The 24,961-nt window shown below is 34.9% G+C and overlaps 1 protein-coding gene across 4 annotated transcripts in view; it reads right to left on the reverse strand.

Annotated features, from left to right (window-relative positions):
- DPH6 (diphthamine biosynthesis 6) overlaps positions 1-24,961 on the reverse strand; it is a 306,643-nt gene that overhangs the window by 168,131 nt on the left and 113,551 nt on the right. For all 4 annotated transcript variants that reach the window (XM_082452408.1, XM_082452409.1, XM_082452410.1 and 1 more), the window contains exon 6: positions 3,397-3,458. In XM_082452408.1, coding sequence (XP_082308534.1) covers positions 3,397-3,458 — 62 coding nt within the window. The remainder of the gene's footprint in view (positions 1-3,396; positions 3,459-24,961) is intronic.

Here is a 24,961-nt window from a genome sequence, read left to right on the forward strand (position 1 = left end):
CCTCAATATATGTTAAATAATTTAAAGATGAGAGCGATGAATGGACAGACAGAACAAACAAATGGATGAAAGAACTAAAGAACTCATGTTTCTGCCAAAATCTTGGTAATATTATTGGAGCTTACATTCTAGTGGAGTAAGGAGAGAGGCAACAGAAAATATACATGTAAACAGATAAACAAAATAATTTGAGGAGACCTACTTTAGCTGGGGTAGTCAGGGAGAGCTTTTGAGCTGAGGAAGTAGCATTTGAGCTGTCACATTATGAGAAAGCATTAACCATGTGATGGTCTGAGGAAAAAAAAACCTCAAGCAGAGGAAAGTCTTAAGGAGAAAAAGGGTAAATAAAGTGTGCTTAAGTAATAAAAGAGGCATATGTGGCTATGGCTCAGTGAGTGAGTTAGAGACTGGGAGAAAACGAGACTGAAAAGATTGATAAAATGCTCATCATACAGGGTCTCAGTGGTTGTGATCTCACAGGAGTTTGGATGTTATTCTAATTGAAATGAAAAACCACTGAAACTTTAAACAAAATAGTTATATCTGATTTACACTTAAAAAAAATCACTCTGGCATCTGTATGAATAATGGATCATAGCAGGGCAATGACAGAAGTAAGCAGACCAGTTGGGGGTTGATGGAGTATCCCAGATAAGAGATGATTATGGTCTGGTGGTAGCAGCAGAGGCAGTGAGAAGTGCTTGGATTTGGAATATATTCTGGAGATAGAATAGACAAGATCATGTTAATGGGTTGGATAGAGCAGGTGAGGGAGAGGAGTGTAAAGAATTTGGATTTTAGCCTGTAGGCAATAGGGACTCATTTAAAGTTTTGAAGTGAGTGACACAATTACAGTAGAATATATTCGAACAAAGATCTTTAGGCAGTAGCAAAATAAATTCTTTGAGAAATAAAATGGAAAGTAGAGGCAAATTTGGAGGTATCAGTAATACTCTAGGCTTGAAGTGACAGGCATCTGAATTAAGGTGATGACAAAGGGAACGGCAAGAAGTGATGGATATAAAGGCCACAATCAAGTTTGTAGAGATTTAATTTGCAGTGCCTTTGGGCACTAGAATTTAGCAGAGAAATCTAGGCTAGAAATATTTGGGAGTTACCAGAATAGAGCTAGTAATGAAAGCCATGTGAGTGACTGAGATCACCCAGGAAAAGTCTGTAGACTGAAAATGGGGACTAGAATAGGAACTAGCAAAAGAGACTGAGAGTGTCCAGAAGCAAAGGAGAAAAACTAGGAAAGTGTGGCATCACGAATGCTGGTACAAGCATTTCAAGAAGAAATGTTTATAACTGTCAAATAAGGACCGAGAAGTGTCTGTTGGGTTTGGTAAAACTGGAGATCAAGGGTGGTCTTGATCAGAGCTGTACCCATTTAGAGGTGGAAAAAGAAGTAAGATGCTAGGTATATGAGGCATCTGAGACGCGAAGAAGTACTATGAATACAGATAACACTTCTGAAATTTTTGGTTTTGAAGCAAAGAATAAAGAGAAGTGGCTAGAGAAGTAACTAGAGTAGAGGGAGCGAATCTTTAGGATGGGAGAGATGGTGGCATGTTTCAACAGTGATGTGAAGGAGACCATAAAGAGAGAGAGGAGGAAGATACTGGAGGGGGAGGGTTGATTGCAAGGTCTCTAAGAAGGCAGATGCTAATGGGATCTAGAGCACAGAGAGTGGATTAGCCATAGACAGGATGAAGGACACTTCTTGCCGTCACAGCAAGCAAGGATAGGTGTAAGTGCGTATCAGTTAGAAGGAGTGGTGCTCAGAGGTGGAGGGATTCCCAGGATGATGATTTCTATTTTTTCTGGAAGGAAGAAACAAGTCATCCTCTCATTGTGAGGAGAAAATATGAAGGGGTTTGAAATTTGAGGAACGGAGAAGGAATAAAATATATAGAGAATGGGTAGATTATTTTTCTAATGAAATGTAAGATAGCCAGGTCATGTGAGGTACTTGCTGAAGTTGAATAAAATAATTTCTGCATTTTTGTGTTTAAACATATATGATAACATATAGGTTAATTCACAGTCAAAATCATGGCAATCCTGAAACTTGACTTAACCTTTTCTACAAAGAATCTCTACATGCTTGAAACCTGAACTCACTTCAAATTTTAGAAGCAGCTTACAAAAGCTCTTGTGCCAAAGCTCCAGTCTCCCATTTCTGAAGTTCTCTTTCTTTCACCCTCATAAATTTAATTTCATTATTTATCTAAATTGTTTTTGCAGAAACAAAATTTAGTCTGATGGTAGTGAACAGATGTGAACATAGATATGTTGGCCACAGAACAAACTGCTGTGAGAAGAGTCCTATCAGAAGGGCATGGAAAGCAATCATGTCCATTAGATAGACTTAAATAAATGACACCAAATTGTCTAGAAATCAAATATAATTTGTCACAATTATATAAGCATTGCATTTTAATTTTGTTACTATTTCCCTGGCACATATTAGATGCTTAATAATGCTTAATAAAAGAAGGAATTAGCATTTTAGGGATTTCTAAGCATTTGGTACATATTGATAAGCCATAAAATAATCAAATACAAATAAGTCTGAAAGAAAATGTGAAATCTATACAGTTAGTGAAGAGCACACCTGCTAACAGTTCATATCACAGCAATGGTATTAACAATGTCCAGAGACAATTCTGATGAAGAACATGGGAGGGAAAAATGATAATAGAGGAGTTCACTTCTGTCACAGAAGTAGGGTGATTTTCTTTTTTCTACCATGATTGTAAAATAAAAAAACATTCTAATAATTACACTATTCTAGCTAATTTAGCATTGCCATACTAATCATAACATTTGACCCCAATTCTAATAAAATATAATACAGTTAATAGAAAAGAGTAAAAATAACAAAACCTATCTTTAATATTTAGAACACATTCAGGATTTGACAATGATAAGGGTTAAACAATTGTAATTTGAAGCCTTGGGATAATTTATTTACTACTCTGCAAATTAATTTCCCAATTGGTAAAAAAGAAGAGGTTATATTAGATAATCTCTAAAGGAAGTTTCCACTCACATTTCTGATGGAAATGCACCTGATCAGGTACTGATGGAGACTATCAGGTACTGTATAGTACTTAACAATGTCGATTTGAATAAAAGTAAACTTCTTGACGGAACAATTTCCTTTTAGGTATAGCTTACTTACTCTTTCAGTGAGCTCAACGAGCTGATATAACTTTTGTAATTAATTTTAAACATACTTTCATATCCACTAGAGGTTTAATTTTTTCATAAAACTATATCATCAATGTATCTGAGTTTTTCTAAAAATTGATTGTATAATCATTATATCATGGCATTGTTTATTTTCCTGCTTTAGATGCCTATATTTTGAGAAATAGTATAAATTCTTACCTCTAAGAGATAAGGCTCCATTTGGTCCAGGGTTTTTCCAAGATGCTTATCTGGATCTAAACCTGCCAAGAAAGGTTAAATTTTTTTTTAGATAACGATTAAAATGGAGGTTTAAAGACACGTTTCCCTTCCCTTGGCTCCTCCTTGCCTAGGAAACCAGTGTATGTGTATTTTAAGGCAAAATGTACCTTACTAGTATTTACTTTTCTATTCCCCTTGGGTAACTGGTTTTCTTGCTCCTGAAAAATAAGTTTCATTCCAATTCCTTTCAATTGCACTTCATCAACTACCAGACACATTGTTTCAATCCCTTTTTCATTTTTGAGGAATTGTAATTAGGATGGAAAAAAAAAGTATCATTTCAAAGATATGAAATTTAAATCCTTGGTATTTTAATTATTATTATTTTTTTTTACTCATGGACAACAGCAAGAATTTTCTGACATTTCTATTTTATCTGTTTCAAACTTCTTATCTGGAGAATAAAAGTAGAAAATAAAAGAGTGGTAAACTGTATCCTTATATAATTAATTCACTTAGTAGCATATGGACACAAACAATTGTATTACCAAATTAAATGACAGCTCATTTCAATGACCACTTGTGTGACAGCGTTTTCCAAGAAAAAACAGAAACACTCTGAAAAATCATTATAGTACCAATAGCATTTGCATAATCTCTGATAAAGATGTTCAACTGATATAATAGCAGAGTTTATGTGGGTGATGGGGTATATAGGTAGACTACTGTGGACAACAGGAACTCTTCCCACATTCCAAAACTAACCTGCCAGGAAAAAAAATCACATGCCGCAAGTCAGCTATGAAAGGAATGAATTCATTTTAGATATTTACATCCATAATACATGTATTAGCTTAGGTTCATTTAAATAGGCTATTTTTATTTATTATTGGTTTAAACCAATCAGCTTATTAATTATACAAACTGAGTCATAATTTTCTTTTTCTAGTCAAATGCCTTCTTTGTAACATGGTATTTCTTATAATCACATACAGAATAATAAAAGGGAAGTCAGATAAAGATTAAGGATTCTTCTCCTACTGATATTAAATTACATTAATCCCAAAGGAAACAACTCAGACTACTAGCACTAAATGGGTTATTTGACTCCTTTCACAGCAATCTTATTCTCAAGATGCATTCATTAAAATCAAAATTTCAATTGGCTGGGTAAACACTTGATGAACTAATTGTTGACTTTGTCCAGTTCCTTTATTCCTGTCACCCTTGCAACCTTTGCAATTCAATGTTTAAAATGAGTAAGTAAATAAAATATTTGAGACAAGCACCTATGTAATCACCACCCAGATTTAATAAGCATTAACATCTTGCCCTATTTCCTCCACAACTTTTCTTTAAACACCACCAACATAATAGAATCTCACAGTATATCTACCCTTAATCAATCTATTTTCCCTAGCCTTCAGTCTTTTGAAGTTGGTATGTTATTTCCCAGCTATGCTTTTATAATTTTATTACAAATGTACATATCCAAAACAATATTTGTTATTGTTCCTGTATATCAAATTTTAACACGAATGATAACTTTTTACTTGTTTTTTTCAATTCACATTGTTAATGAGATTTACTTATAGTAATTACTATGGCTCTGGTCCATCCATTTTTACTGTTGTATTGTATTCCATTATATGGATATATCAGAATTTACTTATCCATTTTCCAATAGATGCACAGTTGGGCACTGACTTATTTCTAATGTCTGTTTTGCCACTAGTAAGTACTTTCTATGCTGCAGTAAATATGCTTTTATGTGAAATTACTATTGCAATATGATAGAGAAGAAAAAATATATTTGCTATTTTATATATACATATAATCTTCAAGTCCATTATATATTGCCAAATTGCTCTCCAAAGCAGTATTGTCATCAAGGAAATAGAATTCTTATTTCCCATAAGGTGAAAATAATTAATGTTGTTAGATTTTTCATCTTTGCCAATCTGAGTTATATAGACATATAAAAAATGTTTTGGATACTTGTTTTAATTTTCATCTTCTGATTACTATTAAAAGTAAGCACTTTTGGGGCTTCCCTGGTGGCGCAGTGGTTGGGAGTCTGCCTGCCAATGCAGGGGACACGGGTTCAAGCCCTGGTCTGGGAAGATCCCACATGCCGCGGAGCGGCTAGGCCCGTGAGCCACAACTACTGAGCCTGCGCGTCTGGAGCCTGTGCTCCGCAACAAGAGAGGCCGTGATAGTGAGAGGCCCGCGCACTGCGATGAAGAGTGGCCCCCGCTTGCCGCAACTGGAGAAAGCCCTTGCACAGAAACGAAGACCCAACACAGCCATAAATAAATAAATAAATAAATAAATTAATTAAAAAAAAAAAAAAAAAGTAAGCACTTTTTCGTATTTCATTGTCCATTCATTCAGGGTTTCACTTCTGTGAATTGCTTATTAAAATCATTTGCCTATTTTTAATGCTGTTTTTTGATGATTCATAGTTCTTGATATATTCTGAATGCTAATCCTTCATCATTATGGGCACGGTAAATATCTTCCTAATCAGTGGCTTGTCATTACACTTTTTTTAATTGAGGGAGGGTCTCTTGATAAACATAAACTTTTTAACCTTATAGTAGTCAAAAGAATTGTTATTTAAAAATGTTTTTCCTTTGTATTGTAATAAACAATGCCCATGGTCATAATGTTACTCTCTTATATTTTCATTTCAAAGTTTTAAAATTTTGCTATTCACATTTAGATATTCAATCCATGTAGAATTTACTTTCAGTTATCATAGATGTAGTGTTATAACTGTATCTCTTATTTATGGGTAGGTACTGTTTATGGAATCCCTTCCCTATTGATGTATACGCCACCTCTGACAAACGTTTCCATACATATGGAAATCTATGTCATGTTGCCTACAACTTACTTTAAAATATTTCAGCATAACCAGTGAAATATACAAGTGTCTGTTTTAATCTACACTCAGAGATGGTTATTTGGCAATTAAAGGACTCTAATCAGAACCCATAACTCCAACTTCTAGTGGTACAATTATCTTTATCTTAGACCAGCAAGAGAAAGTTTGCTAATTAACATGTCTGTTAGAAATGATTTTTCCTTGTGAAATTTATTTAAAATATATATAGATTATATAGTACTATGTACAAGACACTGTTATAAGTGCTCTGCAAATATTAACTGAATTCTCATAACAATCCAATGAGTGGTATTATAATTATCCCTATTTAATATATGAGAAAATAGAGGCACAGAGAAGTTTAGTGACTCTCTAAGATCACCCTCTACCAAGAGATAAAAATGAAAATTCAAACCTAGGCAGTCTGGCTACACAGTCCAGGCTTTCAACTGCCAGACTATGTTGCTTCTCTACGTTGGATTAAGGATGTTTCCATCTATACTTCATTTCCTAAGATTTCTTCGCTGTTCTCATGATCATACTTGCTAATTCTGTTTTATAGCATGAACAGACACCAAATTTTATACATACTTTGTCTATATCTACTGAGATGTGTTCTCTAACATCTTCACCAATACTAGATATTATTAAATTTAAAACTTTTGCTATTTTGATAGGAAGAAATGATATTTATCTCCTTGGTATTTCTATTTGCATATCTTTACTCTTGTATGATTGAGGTGGAACATGTTCTTCAGAAATTTGTGGCCAGAGTTGTAACTTTTTTTTTAACTGTGAAAATGACTATTTTTCTAATAGGCCACTCATCTTCTTTTCTTAATACTGAAACACTTCTAAACCAAGGCCATTTATTTTATGAATTCATATAAGGGAGAATACTTTATTGGTGATTGGTCTTTTATTTTTGATGGATCTTGTCATGTATCTGGCAACTTGGGGAGTCTCATCAAGGTGCTAGCTTTTTGTTGTTTTTAATATTTTCTCCACTTTTCAATTTCATAAATTTTACTCTTACTTTTGTCACTTCCTTATTTCTGCTTTCTTTGTGTTCATTCAATAGCTTATTTATTTCTAGCTTCTTGATTTGAATGCTTGACTCATTTATATTTACACATTTCTTACTTTTTAAATAGAAAGATTTTAAGTACCAATTTAGCTGCATCCCAGAAGATTTGAAAGTGACACATTGTCATTCTGTTTTCAATATTTTGTCATTTTTATTGTTATTTAAGATTACTCTTGTGTCAAAACATGTTTGTTTACTTTCACTACTTTTTGTTGTCTTCTAATTTAATTGCATATGGTCAAGACTGTAGTCTTTATATAATAATTCTTCAAAATTTGGTGAAGCTCCTTTGTGACTTATGGATGATTAAATTTTATAAATGCCCCATTTGTGCTTGGAAAGTGGATCTGCTGAAAGCAAAGTAAGATTTTATACCTAAACATAAAAAATCATGATCTTGTTAATTCTGCTGTTCATATCTTCTATGACCTTACTAGTATTTGGTTTCCATGAACCATCAGTTTCAAATAAAGAGGTGGTTAAAACCTCCCATTATGATTTTGGTTTTAATAATTTCTTATAATTGAAAGTTTTGTTTTATACATTTGAGAGGTGTGTTGTTATGGACACAAATTCATAATTTCTAAAACTTCTTGGGAGGATTATTCCTTTACCAAGAAGTAGTGAGCTTTTCATCTCCACATATGACTTTTATCATATATTCTATTTATCAACATTACAACACCAGCTTTCTTTTTTTTTAATATATGAGCTATTTTTTTTTATTAATTAATTAATTTATTTTTGGCTGTGTTGGGTCTTCGTTTCTGTGCAAGGGCTGTCTCTAGTTGCGGCAAGCAGGGGCCACTCTTCATCGCGGTGCACGGGCCTCTCACTATCGCGGCCTCTCTTGTTGTGGAGCACAGGCTCCAGACGTGCAGGCTCACTAGTTGTGGCTCACGGGCCCAGTTGCTCCGCGGCATGTGGGATCTTCCCAGACCAGGGCTCGAACCCATGTCCCCTGCATTGGCAGGCAGATTCTCAACCACTGCGCCACCAGGGAAGCCCGCCAGCTTTCTTTTGTTAACGTTTTTCTGATATACATATAACTGGGTTTTGAAATTTTTTATCCTATCTTATAAATACAAATTCAAAGAATTGATTTTAAATATTTTATATTTTACAATTTTTTTTTTTGTCTGGACCTGTTTCCATCACCTTATTGTACACTTTTTGTTACATTAAACTTTATATATATATTTTTTCCTTTGCCACTTTCTGCCTCATACTGGATCAAAACGGATATTTTGTCTGTTTGTTTTCTCTGCTGATTAGAAAGCTGTAGACTATTTATGTCAATCCCAATCTCCCAATATATATACACTATTGATACTATGTATAAAATAGATAACTAATGAGAACTACCGTATAGCACAGGGAACTCTACTCAGTGCTCTGTGGTGACCTAAAGGAGAAGGAAATCCAAAAAACAGGGGATATATATATACGTATAGTTGATTCACTTTGCTGTACAGCAGAAACTAATACAACATTATAAAGCAACTATACTCCAATAAAAATTTTTTAAAAATGTGATCCTTTTCATCGGTCTCATCTTTGTACAGTGCCTGGAACACTTTCAAGTATAAGCTTTCAAGAAATATTTAGTGAATAAATGCATGTTAATCTGAAAAATAAAAAAAAAGAAAGCTGTAGACTGAATTTCTACTCTTCCAGTAATCACTTGTAATTTTTAACATTCATTCAAAACAGTATTTAAGTCTAAAGTATTAAATATCTAAGAATTTATGAACCTTAGAATATAAATCTAAGAATTTATTTTTAAATTTTTTTAATCTAAGAATTTATGTTTAGCATCTTTTTTTTTTTTTTTTAGCCACGCCGCGTGGCTTATGAGATCTTCGTACCCCCACCAGGGATTGAACCCACACCCTCAGCAGTGAAAGCCCAGCGGCCTGACCACTGGACCGCCAGGGAATTCCATTTAGCAACTTTTTGACCACAACAAATTAGCATGTTTTAAACTAGACACTAAATAAGTTTTACCATTTAAGTTGTTATCACTGTGTTAAATTTTAGTTCCATCATTTTGGGCAAGAAAATGTAAGCTTATGAACACATTTTACAGTGTCTGTGCTCACAATTGTTTGTCATTCATTTCTCCTGGAATTCAATTTATTTCTGACTGAAGTCCATTCTTTATTTTTTCACTGAAGATCTGTGAGTGGTAAACTCTCCTAGTTTTTACCTGTCTGATAATGTCCTATTTTGCTATCTCCACCACATTAACAGTTTAGTTGTAATATATTATTACTTCTTTAGGCTTTAGTTGTTCTTAATGAGATTTACGCTGTCAAACAGTGGTTCCCATATAAGGAATCTTCATTTTCTCTGTGCTAGACAGTACAATTTTCAGTTTACCTATGACATTCTATAATTTTAACACAAGGTATCTCTTTTTACTTACACTGCACAGCACCTAATATGCACTTTCAATTCCAAAACTCATCTTTCTTCAAACCTAAAAAGTTTATAGCCATTATATCTGTAAATACTGTTTTTCTGCCTTCTATTTTTTTCTGAAACATCTATTACACAAATATTGCAATTTCCCAATCTATCCTCCGTATTTTTAAGTTGCTCTTTCAATGTTGTCTTCTGGGTGAATTATTTTTTTCTGCTTCACTCATTCTGTCTTTGACTTCGTTCATCTAGAGTTTATTCTGCCCACTATTTTGTTTTTTAAATGAATCTATGTTTCACCCCAAATTTCTAATTGTTTACTTTTCACATCATACTGTTGCTATTTCATTTTGAGTGATTTATTTTTCTAACTGATTGTTTTTTCTTTAATGGATGTTTTATTTTTATCTCTTTGAGGTTCTCCTTCAGAGGGGGCACTTTCAGTCTGTTTCCCCACAGGACTGTGATCTCCCAGTTGCTTTTGCCTATTTCCTGACCCTCTGTATTACAGCCCCACAGCTTCATTTCTGAATTATTTTGCATGTCTATTCATTCTTAATTCACAGAGATGTTTATAATGCTTTCCAGCACAGCTCTTTCATACTTTTCCTTCATATATTCATCTATTACTGCCATGGTTTGGGGTAGAAATTTGGAAAACTCAAAGCAAGAATGTACAAGGCCAGCCTGGCAGGAAGTCATTTTTTAGCCGCCCTTCCAATTCCTTGATTCTCATATATATTGGTCACATAGCACATACATATCACCTTAGCACTTAGCATCAGGCTACACATCATTAAAATCATTTAAAAAGTCTCTCATGATTGAACCTAAGAATTTATGTTTTGTGTTCTCTATAAGGGTTTGGGAGTAAATAAATGTCTATCTAAAGGGCATGAAAAGGAATTTAAGAGCATGTGATTTTATACAGGTAGGCAGTGAAAGATCAAGCCAACAATCTTCCCATTTTCCTTGCAGCCTTTTAATTCATTGCAAAATCATCATGCCCCAGTTCTGAACTGTTAAAGTAGAGAAATAGCTGTAATATCTCATTTCAAAGATGGCTACATTCCATGCTGTACCAGTAAAGTAATTTGGCTTGCCTTTAGATAAGAGAGTCAGTAAAATATGTAAACATAAGTCACATTGGGCACATTTTTTCCACATGAATCTGTATTCATCACAGAAGTACACCCTGGTAAAATTATTTCAAGATTTTTGTGTATTCATAGAAATATTTTCAATTTATTTATTCCTAGGATAGCACTGAAAATTCTATGGAGCTAAAACAATTAGAATAGAAATTTAAAACTTTAAGGAAGATTTTCAAATACTTTTCTGAAACACATTATAGATCATTTCACTAGGAGATTATTGTAAAACTGTAAGATAGCTAAAATAAAAGAGTTACATTTTTTCTCAGAGTTAATAATGAAATAAGCTGCATGTATGAGTCATTATAGTTTGGTAATACGGTCTGCACCATGTTTGGTGAGGATGAGATGCTGTTACGAGTCATGGTCTGACTATTTAGATCTTTCACACAGGGCAGACCAATCAGTAAGGATACTTCACATACACACATCAATAGATGATTCCAATGGACGTGTAAAACCAAGGAAATGCGGGAACTGAGAAATAAACAATTTTGACACATTGTAAACTTATCAGAGGTTATGTCTGGTGATTTTGGTAGGCATCTTTGCATAAACAATGATTTAGGAGTTCTTATCTCATGAGATGATACTGTTTAACTAGACTATAATTCTTTTCCAAAAAACGTCTAAGTTTTAATAATGAAACTGCTTGTCTAGATTCCATACAATAATGTACATATTGTTCTGAATGAATCTTTCTACTTTAAATCAACACTATATATAATATATATTTGGGTCAGGCTACCATGTTCTACTGTAGTTGGTAATGACTACTCAAGTGCTTTTCTCCTGATGCTGGTTATCCTGTGCAAGTGCAATCTGTCTTTACTTCCATTTTTCTGTTCATTAGAAAGTGACAAGTCATTGGGGACCTCACGATCACTGCCCATAAGACGTGCATTTCAAATTGTTTTTATAAAATGTTTTCTTGGATAAGATCCAGAGACTCCTAGCAATTCAAGCTCCTGTCCTTGGGAAATCAATGGCCTGAAGCCACCCTGATCTCCGAGATCTCTTCTAAATTGGTATACTATTACACGTGGGATGATATTAGTCAGGGATGCGGTAGGAAGATTATTCATCCTACCCTAGAATACACTCAGATATGGAACTTTTCTCAAGAAATTTTTTACTGCCTAAAACACTGATGTTTCCATAAATATTAAACTATATGCAAATGAAAACTCTTTGCAACTTTTTTATAAATATAATGGATGATTGAATATTTAATTTTATTACACTTACACATTTTTTTCACAAGTTTCTTCATTTAGAAACATCTTAGCATTGTATGTACAATCTGTATGATATTTAATTTCTCTGAATGGAATAAGACAATTATTAAGATAATTTTAAAACAAGCATCTGGAGAAACAGATCAGTTTATTAAAAAAAACCCAAAAACCTGTTAGCTTATCTATAATTATGAAGCCCAAAGATGTTAATCTTTACCTCATGTATTTTGGTTTTGGTATTTTCTAACTAGATGATATGCACAGAGAATTCTGACACTGAAGATCCTTCATAATTGAGAATGGAAAGTCAGGGTCAGATTAGTATCAATATATTTATCATTGGATTTATGCTTTAAGTGCTTTAGAGGGAAATATTTTACATAATAAAGTCAATGTTTGAGTTAAAATTTAACACAAAGCTTAGACAAAATAAATAACTTCTCAGTTTAATTTACTTGTTTTATCAACAAGTATCCACTTATATTTTTAAACTCAACTAAAGAAAGATGCTAATATACCAATATATTTGCTCTCAAATGATTCTACTATATGGAACCACTTTAGAGTACATGAATATATAACACACCTCAGTAATTTTAAAATCCATCTTATATATTCATTCTATTTTCAATTTTTAAACAGTAGCTATTTAACTGGTAAATGCAGCCAGTCCAAAGGCATAATCTTCTCTTTCTTTGAATAAATGCTAGTATCTAGACCCAATACAATTTCAATACAATTTGAAAATCTCTAGCCTAATCTTTGTAATATCTTCATTCCCATTTTATTTTATATAAAACTATATTATGTAAAAACCCTCTGAGGGACTGTGAAAAGCCTATGAAAAAGCCACAATGGTTCATGGGCTTTTTCCATGCAATTCAACTAAAAGCTTCAATTTATCCTAGTCCTTGAAAAAGATGTTTCTTTTTTAGATTCATTCAATTTAGGTGTCTCTTCTCTAGTGAAGCCTGGGTCATGAATGGACATAAACTGTGCTTCACCAGAACCCTAACAGTCTGTTCAGTTTACCTCCTGAATCAGTCAGATGTGGAATCTGAGTCTCAGTGTGTCTAGCTCCCTTATGAAAACCTTTATAATCACTGAGATGGTAACATTTAATAATGTTTATATAAATATAAAGTACATTTAAAGTATATTTAACTCAAATACCTAGATAAGCTACTTTAAGTTACTAACAAAATTTTCTTCAAAGTGCAGAAAAATTTACTATAAATCCTGATACCTAATCATTTAATCATGACTTACAGACATTCCTTGATGGAAGCTGGGTGGATGAATAAACCCACAACAAGACCTAGGCACTGGATAACTCCATGCAGAATTAAGAAATTAATTAGGAGGAAGAACCATAATTTGCAGAGCTGACATCTATTTTACTTTACTTGCATGTATCAATGGGAAGCAATTACAATTCAATTAAAATATTCAATTTTATAACTTTACTGACCTTGAAGTTAATGCCTGTTCTATTTAATTGTATCATCTATGAATAAATGTTAACCCTACAATGTTATGCCCCATTATTTTCAATGCATTTTTCAACTTCTCAACTGAATTATATCAGTCAATTTATTGTCTACTATCATGAAAGCAAGTGGAGGTTTATTTCTTCAGGACAGCCTAATATATGATATGAGAGAAACATCACGAAATGTTTGATAATGCTACTTTTAACAGAGTCAAGTAAAATGAATTGTGTTCTCAGCTTTTGTAGCCTAGACTTTTACTGTAAAATCAGTAGGTGATATTAGAAAAGGTATAATCACTCTGAGAAGCAACTTCTAGTCTGCCTATAATTCTTGATAAATTTCAGTGCAGACAGGAATGGAGCATTCTGTGTATCTTCAAAAGTTAAACACAACCCCTCCCCACCCCCAATAATCTCTTCCTATTTTTACCAGGCTCACTGGCCATCAAAACAAGTGAATTTCATTTAAAAAGCTCTAATGTTTTTGTTGGTAAATATAACCTTTTTGTTCCCAGACTTCAACTGAGCACACCATTATTCTACAATTGAGCACTTTATAAATATAACCACTATATTTGTGTCAAAAGAATAAAAAAGACTGATTATATGATCTCTAAGGTAAAAATTAGCTCACATGTTTTGAAAGTTGACTATTGGGAGAAGGATCTTATTTGAATTTCCAGATTTTCCATTTCTACAATTAGATCACTAAAAGCTTAGCTATCTTAGAGGTTGTGTTAGGACTCATCTCAACATGTAACTTCTTTCTGAAATCTATGAACTGGTATTGTACTTCAGTGTATGTAACATAAAGGAGACTCAGACACTTCATGGATTCACTTTTGAGATCCATGGCACCCATGAAATGAATGACCAATAAATCATATTAAATATAATTATGCAGTTAATGATAATCAATACTTGCCGATGATAGCCCAAATGGTCCTTCTTCTACCTTTAAAATACTACACAGTTTTAATATGAAAAAAATGAATAAAAAGTGAAAGATATGCGAGTCAAAGAAATTTTTAAAAGGGGGATTTGAAACATTTATAGAAATATCTTCCTAATTTTTCATATTAGTTTTCAACATAATGAGGACTATAAAGTGAAAGAAGCTTGATATGAGTAGGGAGTGTTTAGAGGGGTGAAAGTTGAGGTTAAAAAAAGTAGACAAGGGGGCTTCCCTGGTGGCGCAGTGGTTAAGAATCCGCCTGCCAATGCAGGGGACACAGGTTCGAGCCCTGGTCCGGGATGATCCCACATGCCACGGAGCAGCTAAGTGCGTGTGCCACAACTACTGAGCCTGCCCTCTAGAGCCTGAGAGCCACAACTACTGAAGCCCACGTGCCTACAGCCCGTGCTCCGCAACAAGAGTAGCTTCTACTACAGAGAAGCCCACGCACCGCAACGAAGAGTAGCCCCTGCTCGCCACAACTAGAGAGAAGCCCATGCACAGCAACAAAGACCCAACACAGCCAAAAATAAATAGATAAATTAAAAAAAAAAAAAGTAGACAAAAGACAAATCCTATAGGGCCTTGTGTTTCATTTTAAAGAGTTTGTACTTCAATTCAAGGTCACAGAGAAATTCTAAGCAGAGGATGACATGATCCAATTAGATCTTTAGTGATCCAATTAGTGATCTTTCTTTAGAAAGATCACTCTAGCTTCAGTTGAATTCCTTGGGAGGAAACAAGACTGATGGTAAGAAGGCAAATAAAAGGATTGTTGCAGTAATTAGTGAGACAGGGTGTAACAGACAAAAGCAATAGGTATGGAAGGAAGAGAACAGATTTGAGAGCAACATACAGTAGGTAGGATATATAGTACTTGCTGATAAATTGGGTATCGTGAATACAAGAAAAAGAAAAGGCAAGGATGATTTGCAGGTTTCTGATTTGGTCAAATTAAAAGATGGTGGCACCAAACACCATTTACTTCAGATATAGAACAGAACACAAGAAAGTTTGGGAAGGAAACAAAGGGCAAATTCAATTTTAGACATGTGTTTGAGGTTTCAGGGAATCACCCAAGAAGAGATATTTAACTGGCAATTAGGTATATGGGGTTAGAGCCCAGCATGGAAGTCTGAGCTGGGGATACTGATATAGAAATAGAAGCCACAAGATGAACAGTCAAGGAGAACTTGCAAAGTGAGAAGATAAAATATAGGCAAGAGCTTTGAGGAATATCAAACTTTAATGGGCACTACAGTCAGAGAGCTGTCCAAAATGGAAATCTGATCTGGTCATCTTCATTTTTAAATCCTTCATTTATACTTCTGGGCAAGATGGTTACATGAGCACTGGCATCCAATTCTTTCCTTTTCTTCCTGTGATGGTTAATTTTATGTGTTAACCTGAGTAGGCCATGGGATGCCCAGATGAAACACTGTTTCTGAGTGTGTCTGTAAGAGTGTTTGGGGATGACACTGGCATTTGAATCAGTGGTCTCAGTAAATTGCCCTCTCCAATGTACGTGGGCATTACTCAGTCTGTTAAGGGCCTGAACAGAACAAAGGACAGAGGAAAGAGGAACTCACCCCTTTTTTCTTGCCTCATTGCTTGAACTGTGGCATCTCACCTCATCTTCTCCCGCTTTCGGACTGGGATGTACGTCATTGGCTCCCCTGGTTCTGAAGCCTTTGAACTTGGACTGAAATACACTACTGGCTTTCCTGGGTCTCCAGTTTACAGACAGCAGATTGTGGGACTCCTTAGCCTCCATAATCATGTGAGCCAGCTCCTCATAATACACTTCTTTTATATCATGTTGGTTCTGTTTTTCTGGAGAACCCTGCTTATTAACACATGTACCCTCTCCATTCCAAACTCCACTGAAAAGACCACTAAATAAAGGAAGAGGAAAATATCAGGACTGAAACTGCCCAAAACTTGAACTAAATTTTGCTTACTTGAGTGAAGTTGGAATCAAATTCAGAAGAAAGTCTATCCTAAGACTTTTCCAGTGAAAGAATAACTTTCTAGAAAAAGAAGTACAGGTGACTTCAGAGAACCCTAATTATTGTCCATACCTTAGGTCTTGCACTGTGAGATGCCCACCTCACCTGGTTTTTATGTAACTGTACACTAACTGTGACCTATAAATATTTCTACATATTTACCTACATATGTTTGAGACATCAACCAATACAATATTAACTTTCTGAAAGAGATTTTGTCAGAAGACAAGCTCTACAAACTTTATAACATATTCTTGTTCCAAGCAGTTTTAATACGTAAATGTTGGGACCTCAGCTAAGACAGGAAAATCCCACTTTCCAACCATGGCAAATATAGAATGATACTGGTATTTTCTACACACAAATATCTGCTTGGGCATATAGTTATTAAATAGTCTTACTACTACATGGATAAACAGAAAAAGACTCAAAGACTTACCTTTCCAGAAGGAATTTTCAGTGAATTGTTACATATTATCATGAAAGTTGTTTTAGTGTAAACTGCCTGACACAGCCATAAAGGCTACTTGCTACAGAGAGATAATTTTTATAATAGCAGGCACTAAAAGAAGATCTTATCTATTTGTGAATATTACATTTTGTATATGTTAAAGAATAAAGGGAATCGGTAGGAATGAAGGTAGAAAGACAGGTTTTAGAATTATCACATGGTACATATTTCTTGGAAGGCTATATATATACATATATATATATATATACACACACACACACACACACACATACACACACACACACATACATATACATATACATACAAAGTAGCTTGGGATGGATAGAATCTTAATGTATTAAAAAATTCAAAGAACATATCCATATTAGCACCAAATAGTTATATGCCTAACTTATTTTTAGAACAGCCTGCCTTACCTGGCAAAGGAAAAGATGTGCTAGCCATAAAATGAACAAAATCAGCATTTATTTCCTCTGCTGTTATAATCTGTTACTTCACTTTACATACTGAGCAAAAGGCACTCTATTCAGAGATGGGTAGCTGTGGGACTGGTAGTATTTGTATTTGAACCTTAAGGAAAGATTATATTGCATATACTCAGAATTTGATATTTAAGACTTGATTTTTTTTCCTTCAATTTAAAATGGTAAATATTTACAACACATTTGGGAGACATTAAAAGTTTCGACTTTTGATGTTTCAACACCTGAGTTTAAAAATTCTGTGCTACAGTACTTTGTATAAAGGTAAAAATATATTTCTAGTAGCAATTTACACTTGAATGCACATTAAGTAACCTTTTTTAAACAAAATAATTATTTGAACAAAGTTCAGGTGTAAAAAAATGTTATGTTAACCACAGAATATGAAAGAATAATGCAAATTGCTTTTAACCTTTACTGTTCAGCAATCTTTTCTAGGAAGGCTATTGCAATGAATGATTTTAATTATGTCCATTATTATCCAAATGAATGACAGAAGAGTGCAAGGTGTGGAAGCAATAATTAATATGCCTTACCTTGGCTTATTTGGGCAGTTATAAAAGAAGAAATAGATTAATATAACATATAGGAATTACCGCAGGTGAGTATGCGTAGGAGTGGAATTCAGCCATTGGGATGTCGGCACAATTAAAGCTGTTTTCTAATTAGTATGGGCATCTCTTAATGTTAATCCAAAGGGTGAAACTTTAAAAAGTGTATGTTAAAAATTTGAAGAAAAAAAATGGTTGGCATCCCTCCGAGAGGCAAGTAAGGGAGTTTAAAAACTATGCAGGCTGCTTGGAAGACAGAAAAGGACAGTGGCAATGAGAGACATATACAGAGTGCTCATTATTCGACAGGTCAAAAGAGAAATCTGTGGATAGTTTGGAAAAAAAAAAAAACAAAACTGGAAATAATTCCAGAGTCACTTATGAATACATTGAAAGTGTCTAGAATATCTTTTAACACTTGCCTTTTTTTTTTCTGAATTAAATACCAAAAATACACTGTCAGGGAAAAAAAGAATTTGAAAATTAAAAGGACAAAAGGTGCCATGAGGACTAAGCAGACAACATGAATGGTTGGACTAACTGCTGAGTTTCTCCCCATCAGTGAGGACTTGAAATGAGGACAAATAAAAGGATGAGAAGCAGCAGAGAAGTTTAATTCAGTTTTATTTGGCATTGACCTTTGCTGTACAGGATAGTGGGGAAACGACTATTCCAAGGGCACTTTCTGAGAAAATCAGGGGGGCAGTAGCAGAGAGCAATCTCCTAGGGGGAAATAACAGAGCAACTTGAGAAATTCCACAGTAATAAATTACCATGACCAGATGGTATTCAACTGAGAGTTTCTGAAGGAAATAAAGTGCGAAATGGCTCAGCTACAGATGAGGATATGCAATGTATTCAGAAAACCAGCAACTGTTTCCAAATATTGCAATTTTTCTAATATGGTAGCTCTTCTGTAAGAAAGAAAAACAATCAAATTAAGATTTATAGAATTACAGACCAGTGACTCTCTTGGTGATAATGGAGAAACTGATAGAGTCTAATTAAGAATAGCTTCCTTCAACATCAGGATAAGGTTAACCTGCTAAGGTCAAATCACCCACTGAGTCTATAAAGAGAACACTGTTTCTCTCCATCCTATTAAACCTATCTGGAAATGTCAATAAAATACTAGATAGAAGTAAACCAGTAAATGTAATTTATTTGGGAATTACATGAAGCTTTTAACAAGCTCACATGAAACTACTGGAGAAAAATAAGCACAGTCTTTGGGAGGAGAGGCCACAAGAGAAACTTCTGTCATTAACTGTAAAACTTGCTAAGTAATGAAAACAAAGTTTCAGGGACAATTTTCTTCCCTAACACCGTGTTACCTTTTCCAGACACATATAGATCACCTTTAATTAAAAAAAAAAAAAAAAAAAAGAATTTCACTATACACAAGATGCAGAGTAACAGTAGGGAAGGAAGATATGCTTCCAAATCAAGAAAAAAACAGTAAGAGACCAACATGCAATGGCAAAATAAGCACGTAACAAAATTTTAACCTAGCAAATGGAATCTGAATGCCATAACTGAGTTTAAATTTCTCATCACTGTGCTCTGTGTAAGCATCAGATTTTAATGAAAACTAAGAAGTAATAAAGTAATGAGAGTGATTTTTACGTAGTCAAATGAGGGCTGTACCTTCAAAGTGGTCGCCTTTGCACATGACATATGCTTATTCCGGTAGTATATATTTGCCCTTAATCAATCCATTTCCAAAATTCTCTCTATAGAACTGCCCTCAGAGCCAGTGGCATATTGTTCTGAAGTTATCCAATGGTGGCAAACCTCCACCCTTCAAGAGTGGAGCCAGAAGCCATCAGAGTAGGATGGAATTTCCTCCCCAAAGCAACCTTAGCTAGCCCCATTCTACAACCTCAGATGACTTCTGTTTCAGCATGAAGGAGCAGTATTATATTGGAAAGGGCAAGGGCATGTAATAGAAGCTTGAAGAAATCCACACAAGGGCCTGTGGCAACCTCCTATGAAACTATCTGAGAGCTCCAAATGTAGGAAAGTTCTGATACCAAATCAAGACTTGTTTCACTACATAACTTCCACTTCCTCTTAGAATTGTTCTCTGAAGTCACGAAAGTACCAGCAGCCTTTCAAATACTTTGGATTGCTGTAAAAATCCCCATTTTCCTTGACCCAGTAACCTGCTGCCTTCACTTCAGGCTAAATATATAGCTCCTTTAAATAGTCCTCCTATGGCACCATTTCTCGTCCTTTCAATGTTCTGGTCACTCGCCACTCACTGAATTATAGCTGTTTCTGTGTCCCATCTTCATCCAGTCTTTCCCCCTGTTTAAAAAAGCAATTTCTGGGACTTCCCTGGTGGTGCAGTGGTTAAGAATCCACCTGCCAATGCAGGGGACACGGGTTCAAGCCCTGGTCCAGGAAGATCCCACATGCCGTGGAGCAACTAAGCCCGTGCGCCACAACTACTGAGCCTGCACTCTAGAGCCCGCAAGCCTCGGTGTCATCTCTAGATATTCTGATTTAATTCCTCTGGGGTGAAGCTTCGGCAAAGGGATTTCTAAAAGCCCAACAGGTGACTCTGATGTGCAGCCGAGGTTGAAAACAATTGTTCTAGAAATTTGACCTGGGTCCCTGATATATGTGTCTATGGAGAGGAAAAAAGAAGAGGGTAAAGATGTCTTTATTTGGCTGTAACATTCCCAAATGTACTGCACCAGGCTGTCCTGTATAATATATAAATTAACTGTCAGGATACCAGAGCATCTTGCACTGAAAATGTTTCTATTTGTCTATTTGTCTTTATTATCAGCTTACAAACTAGCACATATGAGGCCCAACACGTTACGCACATTTCTGAAAAAATACAGCAAGTCATTCTGAATCAAAGGTCAATCCTTTGTATCACTGGGATATAAGGATCCCAAATAGGACTATGTTTCTTTTTCTTTTTTTTTAATATCTTTATTGGAGTATAATTGCTTTACAATGGTGTGTTAGTTTCCGCTTTATAACAAAGTGAATCAGCTATACATATACATATATCCCCATATCTCCTCCCTCCTGCGTCTCCCTCCCACCCTCCCTATCCCACCCCTCTATGTGGTCACAAAGCACCGAGCTGATCTCCCTGTGCTATGCGGCAGGACTATGTTTCTGTCCTGCCTATGGGCTAGCCCCTTAAATTCCTTATATTGATTAGGAAGTATTATAAAGATGATATTGCATTTTTGATATTAATATTTTAGAATTTTTAAGTTGAAAAATATAACTTTGAAAAGATTAAAGCTAATTACTAGTAGAATGAATCCCTCCCAGAGCAACAGAGAACATTAAAATATCACACACAGCAAAAGGCAGAAAATAAAGGAAAACACAATAAATCATGAAAAATAGATAACATCAAATGGATAAAATAAGAAGAAAAATTAAGAAATAACATATTGATTACACTATATGCTAGGTTATAAAGCATCCCCTTAAATTTTTTAAAAATTGTGATTGAGTTAGAAATCAATAATATAAAGACAAATAGGAAGCCATCATGTTTGGAAACTAAGCAATACTTGAAACTAAATAACACATTTCTAAATAACCAATGGATTAGAGAAGGAATTTCAATGAAAATTGGAAAGCATTTTGAACTAACTGATAATGAAAATACAACTAGAGCTACAATTACAGGAAAAATTATAGCATAAATATATATATATTAGAAAACAAGGGTGAAATTTAGTGTATATGTATATATCAAGAAATTAGAAAACACTTCACAATATATACAAATATATAATTATGTTATATACCTGAAACTAATATAATGTTATATGTCAATATACTAAACAGCAAATTAAACCCAAAGAAAGTATAAGGGAAGGAATAATAAAGACAGCAGCAGAAATTAAGGAACTAAAGAAATCAACATGTAATTTAGAAAATCAACAAAATCAAAGCTTGTCAATAATACAATCAATAAACCCCTACAAGACTGATAAAGTAAGGAAAAGAACAAATTACCATTGGAATGAAAAAAATGGTATCACTCCTAATCTTAGAGATGATAAAAAGACAATAAGAAGCATTAAAAGCTTTATATTTACAATTTTCAAAACTTTGGACAAATTCAGAGAAAAACACAACTTACCAAACTGAAATAAGAAATAGAAAATCTGAATAGTCTTAATCTAACAAAGCAATGCAATCACGAATTGAAAACTTTCCCCAAAAGAAATCTCCATGTCCAGATGGCTTAAGCAATAAGTGCTTCAAAACGCTGAAGAAAGAATTAATACCAATCTTACAGAAAATCGTTCAGACAATAGAAAAAGAGGAAACTTTATGAGGCTTTATGAGGCCAGCGTAACCTTATCACCCACATCTGTCATTACTAGGAAAGAAAATTATGGGTCAATCCTTCTTATGAACATACATGCAAGATTCCTAAACAGAGTATGAGCAAACTGAATCAAGCAATTTAAAAAAAGGGACAATTCACTGTGCAATGTTACACGGCAATATATATAAATAAATACTGATCCAGGCTATAATATAGATAAACCTTGAAAACACTATTCCAAATGAAAGAAGCCAGTCATGAATGACCACATATTGTAGTATTCCATTCACAGGAAATATCCATACTAGCAAATATATAAAGACATAAAGATGCAAAGCAGCTTTTTGGAGTAGGAGAAGGCTGGGAGGAAATGGGGAATGACTGCTAATGGGTACGGGGTTTCTTATGGGGGAGGGGGTACAAAAATGTTCTAAAATTTGATTATGATGATTGCTGCACAACTCTGTGAATATACTAATAAACACTGAATTGTACACTTTAAATGCGTGAATTGTATGGCATGTTAATTGTATCTCCATAAAACTGTTAAAAAATAGTACAGTATATAATAGTTATATGCTCAGACAAAACAGATGTAGAACTCATAAGAAATGGGAAGTGAAATGCAGGAAACCACGTGTAAAAAATTATTTTTAACTGTTCTCAACAATCACATTAATGGTGGTGGTATTAGCATGGTTATTCTGAGACTGTATCATACATTGTTAAAATTTTAATATCTATATTTATTAATAATGCCGAGTGCCAACATGAGTCTCTTGGAGCAGAACAGATTATTATTACTACTTACATACGGTAAGTAGGTAATACCATTCTGGCTCTTCTGGGCCCCAGGTCTTATCCCAGTAGCAAGGTGGTGAGAATGAGATGGAATTTTTCAAGTAATTCCATCTTCTGTAGGTAAGGTATAAATCTGTATATTTACTTAGGAAAAAAGAGACAGTTGTTTTCCTTCTCCTTCTGAGAGCTTCTCTGGAAAAGTAAAGGGAAAGACTTGTGTCTTCATTTTGGAACGTAAAAAAAATCTCTCTGGGGAGGAATAAACCAGTGTCTGCAGCTTTACAACCCAGGAGATGTCTCTTAAGGTCCTGGTCTCAACCCCCACCCCTGAAATGTAAACACAGACCTCCAGAGAAGTAAATCTCTCTGCAGTCCGCTGTCTACTCCAACATACATTAAATTCTAATGCTTGTCTTTTAGCCGAGGTCCCAAGTTTCTGCAAAATTTGCTCAGAAAGCCCTAATTATGCAGAAACATAAGCCTATTTTCTCTACAACCCTACATATACAATGTGGTACAAAATAAATGAGAAATTGAGTTAAACCAAAAGACTGGACTGCCAAGTCAGACTCAAACAAATCCAAGACCTTAGTCAGTATCAATCTTTACTGATAATTTAAAGAACAGAAATAAACAACACAGCAAATCAGGGAGAGGTCCAGGACTATCAGAACATCTTTCCAAGTCCTTCACTGTCACACTGGTTATGCTCTGGCCCAGGTTGGCATAAAGGGTCAATTAGAATTATAGCACCATTCTCCATTTCTTGCCCAACAAAACCAACTTTTTCTCATGCACATTCACATTCAGTGACCAGGGTAGTGACCAGAGATTACTGTTCAATTAAGTTGTGGATTCCATCTGGTTTGAGAATTCAACTATATCCCAGATATCACAGTGTAGGTTTTAACAGCCATTGGCTTCCAGATATCATTGTGCAAAATGCTCTCTTCAGGTCAACACAGCGTTACTCCTTTATCTGGCCAATCTCAGTCAACGCACCATGGAAAGATAAATCCCCTTTATATCTATCTGCGGTACCCGGGCCATTAGAAAACAAATATAAGGGTCACACTGTCCAGTAATGTCCTACCATAATCTAGGCTAATGGTAGTATTCCCGTACACTGGCATCCTTAGCTTGGCTTCTAATACTCCTTTGATCTTTAAAAATAGCAACTTCCGGGGCTTCCCTGGTGGCACAGTGGTTAAGAATCCGCCTGCCAATGCAGGGGACACGGGTTTGAGCCCTGGTCCAGGAAGATCCCACATGCCACGGAGGAACCAAGCCCGTGGGCCACAACTACTGAGGCTGCGCTCTATAGCCCGCGAGCCACAACTACTGAAGCCCGCGCGCCTAGAGCCTGTGCTCTGCAATAAGAGAAGTCATCCAATGAGAAGCCCGTGCACCGCAACAAAGAGTAGCCCCCGATCACTGCAACTAGAGAAAGCCTGCGCGCAGCAACGAAGACCCAACGCAGCCAAAAATAAAATAAATAAAATTAAGTAATTTAAAAGAAAACTAGCACCTTCCATAATGAGTAGAATATTCAACAGTCTTTCGTGGGTAAGTATTCAGGCCCTCTCCCTATACTGTTGACTGACACAATGTTCCATGAAAGTAAATATTCCATTAGTCCAGGCATTTAAAGCTTTGCTCTCCCTTCAG

Source organism: Balaenoptera physalus, assembly GCF_965194825.1.
Source record: "Balaenoptera physalus genome assembly, chromosome: 2".
Lineage (NCBI taxonomy): Eukaryota > Metazoa > Chordata > Mammalia > Artiodactyla > Balaenopteridae > Balaenoptera > Balaenoptera physalus.